The 6,000-nt window shown below is 51.6% G+C and overlaps 1 protein-coding gene across 1 annotated transcript in view; it reads right to left on the bottom strand.

The window, feature by feature from the left end:
* Positions 1-1,983: 1,983 nt before the first annotated feature.
* The window catches only part of LCT (lactase), a 43,511-nt gene continuing 39,494 nt past the window's right edge, over positions 1,984-6,000 (bottom strand). Inside the window, exons 15-17 of the mRNA XM_045575704.1 lie at positions 4,213-4,436; positions 3,240-3,467; positions 1,984-2,642 (exon numbers count right to left, since the gene is read on the bottom strand). Coding sequence (XP_045431660.1) covers positions 2,422-2,642; positions 3,240-3,467; positions 4,213-4,436 — 673 coding nt within the window. The 3' untranslated portion in view covers positions 1,984-2,421. The remainder of the gene's footprint in view (positions 2,643-3,239; positions 3,468-4,212; positions 4,437-6,000) is intronic.

Genomic DNA, 6,000 nt, shown 5'->3' with positions numbered 1-6,000 from the left:
AATAGACCATGACATCCTGGTTCATAGGTTGACGCTCAACCACGCTGGCCCAGCCAGTCATTATACCTTCAAATAAGTTTTCAGACCCTTGTTCTCTATTCTCCCTGTGGTATGCCTATAATGCAAGTGTTGGTATGCTGATGTTGTCCCAGAGGTCTCTTAACCTATCCTCATTTCTTTTTTCTTTTTTTGTTAATCCTCACCCAAGGGTATTTTCCCCATTGATTTATTTTTTAATATGTACTTTCATTTTTTATTTCAGAGAGGAAAGGAGAGGGGAAAAGATAGAAACATCAATGCTGAGAGCCAATCATTGATTGGCTGCCTCCTGCACATCCTGCACTGGGGATCGAGTATGTGTCCTGACAGGAATCACACTGTAACCTCCTGGTTCATAGGTCAATGTTCATCCACTGATTCATGCCAACTGGGCTCCCACTGATTTTTTTAGAGAGTGGAAGGGAGGGAGAGAGACACAGAGAAAAACATTGATTTAGTGGCCTCTGGCATGTGCCTCAAACCTTAACTAGGGCCAGGGATCTAGCCTGCAACCAAGGTTCATGACCTTGATCAGAATCAAACCTGAGACCGTTCTGTTCACGGGCCGATGCTCTATCCACTGAGTCAAACTGGCCAGGGTATAACCAGTGTTTTGAACTCTCCATCTGGTAGATTACTTGCCCCCATTTAATTTAGTTATTTTTTTGGGGGGGGGATTTCGTCTTGTTTTTTTCATCTGAAACATGTTTATCTCATTTTGGCAGCCTCCCTGCGTTTGTTTCTGTGTATTAGGTAGAGCTGCTACGTCTCCTGGTCTTAGAAGAGTGGCCTTATGCAGTAGGAGGTCTGTGGGGTCCGATGGTGCAGTCTCCCTATTCACCTGAGCCAGTTGCTCCGTGGGTGTCCCTTGTGTGGGTTGAGTGTGCCCTTATCTTGTAATTGAGCCTTGATTAATGTTGGCGCATTAGTGGGTGGGGTTGACCTTTAGGCTGTGACTACAATAGACTGTGTGTGGGCTGACACCACAGAGCAGGAGTGGCTGTAGCAGGGCTGAGGTGCCAGGCCCTCCAGGACTGTTGTTTGTGGGGCTCGGTGGTGGTGCTCTGGTGTGGTGTGAAGCTGGCCACCACGTGTGTTGGTTCTGAAGCCTCTTGGGACTGCAGGGCAGGCCAGGGTGAGCTGCCTCTTGTATCAGGCTTGGGGCCGCTTAGTTGAAGCTACAGTCTATGCCAAAACTGGCTGCTGCATGTGGTTGGGACCACCCGGTGGGAGTAGCAGTGCAAGTGGAGACCACTCGTTGCTTGTGCTGGACAAGCTACATAGCAAGAGCTACAAGACACGCTGAGGCCAGCCACTGCGTGTTTGGGGTTTGTGGCCCTTAGATTTTGGGAAAGTCCTCAGTGCTGATGGAAGCAGGCCATTTGTGCGGAAAAGCTGCCGGAAGAGACTTGTCAGGGTGCGTGAGTAGGGTGTGGTGGCCCGTGTGAGCCCAGCTGGTTAATGGAAAACAGAGTGGGCGCTTGTCTGAGCCTACTTGGCTGCAGGAGAGGAGCATTTGGGCAAAGGAACAATGAAGGCTTTCTCCTGCCCCTTACACCCTTTCTCTGAAGTAAGTCAACTTAGTTCTTATATGTACCTGGCACTTTTTGAGCTTCGGCTCCTGTGCTGCGGCCCCATATTAAATTTGTGTGCGGGTAAGTCTGTGCGTGCCCCCTATCCCTTTAAGAGGCACACCTAAGTCTCCAGCAGCCCTGTCTCATTCAGACAAAATCCTCTCTGGTTTTTACAGCCAGATGTTCTAGGGCAGTGCCACTTCTTCAAAACAGACTCGCCCCAGGCCATGGTATTTTGTGGAAGAGCCACACTCAAGGGGCCCAAGAGCCGCATGTGGCTCGCGAGCTCCAGTTTGCCGACCACGGGGCTAAGCGAACCAGGTGAGATCACATAGGCCTTGAAGGCCATGCGTGGGTCCTTACTCGCTGCCTCCATTATTTTCGGAGACACACAAGATATGAGGCTGGAAGGGAGTTTGAAGAGAGGGCAGGAGATGACACTAGTCCATCTATGCAATGGAGTTGATTTCTTAGAAAAAGGATTGGTTTTCTCTCCTATTTCTATCTTTAAAATCTCTTCAGCTTGGAACTGCCCGGATTACTGGCCCACAGAACCACTGGGTGAGTTCAGTGCCTGCACAGTTGCACAAGAGCCAGCTGCAGGGCCTTCTAATGCCCAAATGAGTTTCTGATCCTGGGGCGAGATGCAGACATTCCCTTTTTAATCAGGGGCTGAAATCCTTGCAGGAGGCCTTTGTGAGCACTCCGGTGCGGGCACAAGGGGCGCTCCTCGGGGGTTTTGTGGGTGGTAAAGGTGTACAGAGAAACTGGGCCTGTTTCGCAGAACTGGAGGAGGCGGTGCCTGGGGTCAGAACGAAGAAGCAGGGCGCAGCTCCTGCTGGCCTGGCGGTGTGTTCCGCTGCTTGGAGCGCTTGCAGTACTTGTAGGACAGAAAGGCCACGGCGCAGGCTCCGAGGAGCATGAGAGAGAAGAGCGTGTACAGCGCGGTCTGGGCTTCGGTGGCTCCCAGGGCCAGGCCCAGGAACCGGACCTCCTCCTCTCTCTGGGGACTGACGGTGGGTCCGGCATCTAGGAGAGGACAACAGAGGGCGCTCACACTCGCACCCGCGTGGTGATGGCCCGTGCTAACCTGTGTTAAGCCCCCGCTAGGTCCCTGGCACAGGAGCCCGCCTGAGCGCCTTGCTGAGGGCACGTCCCTGTCACTGGCAGGTGAGCCTCTGGATGAAGTCAAGGAGATTTATTTTTAATCATCTCTATCAGCAATTCAGAGTATAATCTAAATTAGGTAATTGTCTAATGTTTGTGCATAGTAGTCCATATGTTTTCAGTCATTCACAAATCCTGTCATCTTGCACTGTCAGGCACCGTGTGTGATCCTGCATCAGCCCAGACTCTGGCCTCGCTTCCTGCCTAAGGTGCACGGCAGGTGAATGGCAGGGCTGAGATGAGACTCTAGACGGGCTATTTATTCCCAGAGCAGGACCTAGTTTCTAGATGTAGCATTGCCTCGTTCCACCCTACGAACATTCAATAAAATAAATGCTAGCTGATGAATGAAGGGAAGGGAAAGGCTGAGAGGAGGGTAATAAACCTGAAGAAAATAGCCTGGAAAAGGCCCCCTCAGCCCCTCCCTCTGCTTTAGTCTCGCCCAGAGCTGCATCTCACCTTCTGGCTGGAGACAAGGGTGCGGGCCTGCGGCTGGGTCGGGGAAGCCATTGCACCGGGTGATAGAGGCGTAGAACTTGGCTGACGCTTTGGGAATCCTCGGCAGAGAAGGGTCAGTGTAGTTCACATAATGCAGACCAAACCTCTCTGCGAAGCCCGTGGCCCATTCAAAGTTGTCCATCACACTCCAAACAGTGTATCCTCGAAGGTCCACCTTATCCCGCACAGCTGTCCAGAGAGAGGCTGGCATGAGCTTCCTGCACAAGACGTCCTCCCCCCAGGCCTGCCGAGGCCGATGCCCAGAGCTTCCCACAGCCCCGTGTGCAGGCCAGGCCAGGCCAGGCCGGCTTTTCTTTAGCTCTTTGAGAAAGCTGCCCGGGCACTGCATGCAGCGTTAGTTATCTGGTCCTCTGGCTGGAGCTGCAGAGCCATCAGCATTTTTCTAGAAAGGCTCAGCCCTGAAGGGCATCAGGAACATGGGTAGAGCAGTGCTCCTCTCCATGAAAATACTAGTAAGTGGCCCTTGGGAAAGATTTTAGCTGGAATTGGATTTCCTCATCTTTTGTTTTCACAGCTGCATTGCTCCTTCTCTTTCACCCGTGTTACTGTTTCCTTGTCATAGTCTCCTCCCAAGTTCTGCTGAGCTGGTGACCTCAAACTTCTGCTTCAGGAACAAAAGACCCTCAGACAGTCCCCTCCGCCCATTCCTGCTAGCCCTGCCCAAACCGTCCTCAGGAGGGCTCTGCTGCTCAGGGGCCTCAGACATCAGTGAGGATACGGAGAGCTCAGGTCTTGATTCAGGCCACTTGTCTGCCTGCTGAGCTTAAGTCTAGGAAGGGAAAAAAGCAGAGCGGCTAACCCAACAGGAGTAAGGAGCCTCATCTTTCTCATGGGGTTCCTGGATACAAAACCACCCTGAATGCAGGTGTTTCCACAGTGCGAGGTGCACGTGCGGAGGGTGGGCCTGCCATACCTTTGAGTGCCTCGTTGATGTAGCTGCGGAGGTAGTAGATCCTCGCAGTGTCATTGAGGCTGGTTTCTCCCCTTTGGGACACTCCGTTCTCTGTGACGTAGATGGGAGGGTTGTTGTACTCCTCCTTTAACCAGTTCAGGATCCTCCTGAAGCCAAAGGGTGTCATCTTCAGCCAGAAGGAGCCGGAGTCTGGCCAAGAGCGATCTGTGATGGAGACAACTCCCCTGCCAGTTCAAACACAGATTAGCTCTGTCTTATAGATCCCCAGAGGCCCTTTGTTTGCACAAAAATCAAAGCAGGATTTATACTAGGAGGAACCTTAAGTTTTTGCCTAGTCGTGAGAGTCTTAAGTGAACCCAGAAGAGTCAAATCACCCCAATTCTCTCTCCGTAAGCTCTAGATTCACTGCTTAGTGCTGGTGTAACCGGACCAGCCACGCTAGCTCTGTGCCAGCTCTCCACGTGTGCAGCGGGACGGTCTCACGGACAGCCCTCCACAGGCCCCACACCTCACGCTGGGTTTCCCAGTCTCCGGTGGGTGCAGGTGTCACGTCTTCAGAGGACGGGCCTCCCTGAGTCTCCTACGTCTGGTCAGTGCCACAGGCACCAGCCCCTGTGGGTGAGGACAGGAGGTGGTAGGCTGAGACCTGCTTCAAGTGCCCCAGATCCTGCCCCTCTCTCCAGTGGCAGAGAAGAGAGGGCAACAGGTAGTGCCAAAGGGGCGCCTGCTGTAGGAGGCACGGAAACTCAACTGTCTTGAGTCAAACATTTCAAATAGTTATTTAACTTACATCCAAATTTTTAAAAAAAACAAAACCCTACCATTTAGTTTTACCAACAACTGGATTTATCTTGCTCAGCTGAGAGTGAATGGGGGCATTCCATAGCTGAGCACGAGTCCCTGTGGAGGGTGCGGGGACCAGTGAGGCAGCGAGAGTCCCCTGGGTGCCTGACTGGGGACCAGCAGGGGTCTTCTCAGTCCCCTTTGCCAAGCCTGAATGGTGGACTCAGGACAGTGGGGTGTACACATTTGTTTTCAAAGAAAAAACCTGGACAAGATTCACACTACTGGGATGGAAGGATGCTTGATAGAAAAGGAACAGAATATAGCTCTGCGTGGTAGTTGCTTAAGCGCCGTCTGAGTACACCAAGGTTGCTAGTTCTATCCCCTGTCGGCACATACAAGCATCAGCCAGTGAATGTGTACATAAGTGGAGCCCAGCCAGCGTGGCTCAGTGGTTGAGAGTCAATCTATGAACCAGGAGGTCACAGTTCGGTTCCCGGTCGGGGCATGCAGAAGGCAGTCAACCGATGATTGATGTTTCTATCTCCCTCCTCTCCCTTCCTCTCTGAAATCAATAAAAATATATTTTTTTAAAAAAATAAATGCAACAGCAAATCTTTCTCCCTTCCTCTCTCTAAGTTTAATTCCTATATAATAAAGAGCCATGATGCTAATTAGACCAAACAGCCAAATGACTATCCTGATGAAACCAGGGCTGCGAGGGGCTGCCAGGGCCAGCTGAGGCAGCTGGAGCTGCGAGGGCTGAGCCCCTTGCACAAATTTTGTGCATTCGACCTGTAGTTATATAATAATAATAATAATAATAATAATAATAATAATAAATAACTTGAAAACGAGCAGCCTTGGCCAGTGTGGCTCAGTTGATTGGGCATTGTCCCCTACACCGAGAGGTCCCCGGTTCAATTCCTGGTCAGGGCACATGCTTAGATTGCAGGCTTGATCCCTAGTAGGGGGCATTCAAGAGGCAGTGGAGAGATGTTTCTC

This window comes from Pipistrellus kuhlii, unplaced genomic scaffold, assembly GCF_014108245.1.
Source record: "Pipistrellus kuhlii isolate mPipKuh1 unplaced genomic scaffold, mPipKuh1.p scaffold_m20_p_7, whole genome shotgun sequence".
Taxonomy (NCBI): domain Eukaryota; kingdom Metazoa; phylum Chordata; class Mammalia; order Chiroptera; family Vespertilionidae; genus Pipistrellus; species Pipistrellus kuhlii.
The sequence above is the reverse complement of the archived record's forward strand: the minus strand, read 5'-3'. Positions and strand labels throughout refer to the sequence as shown.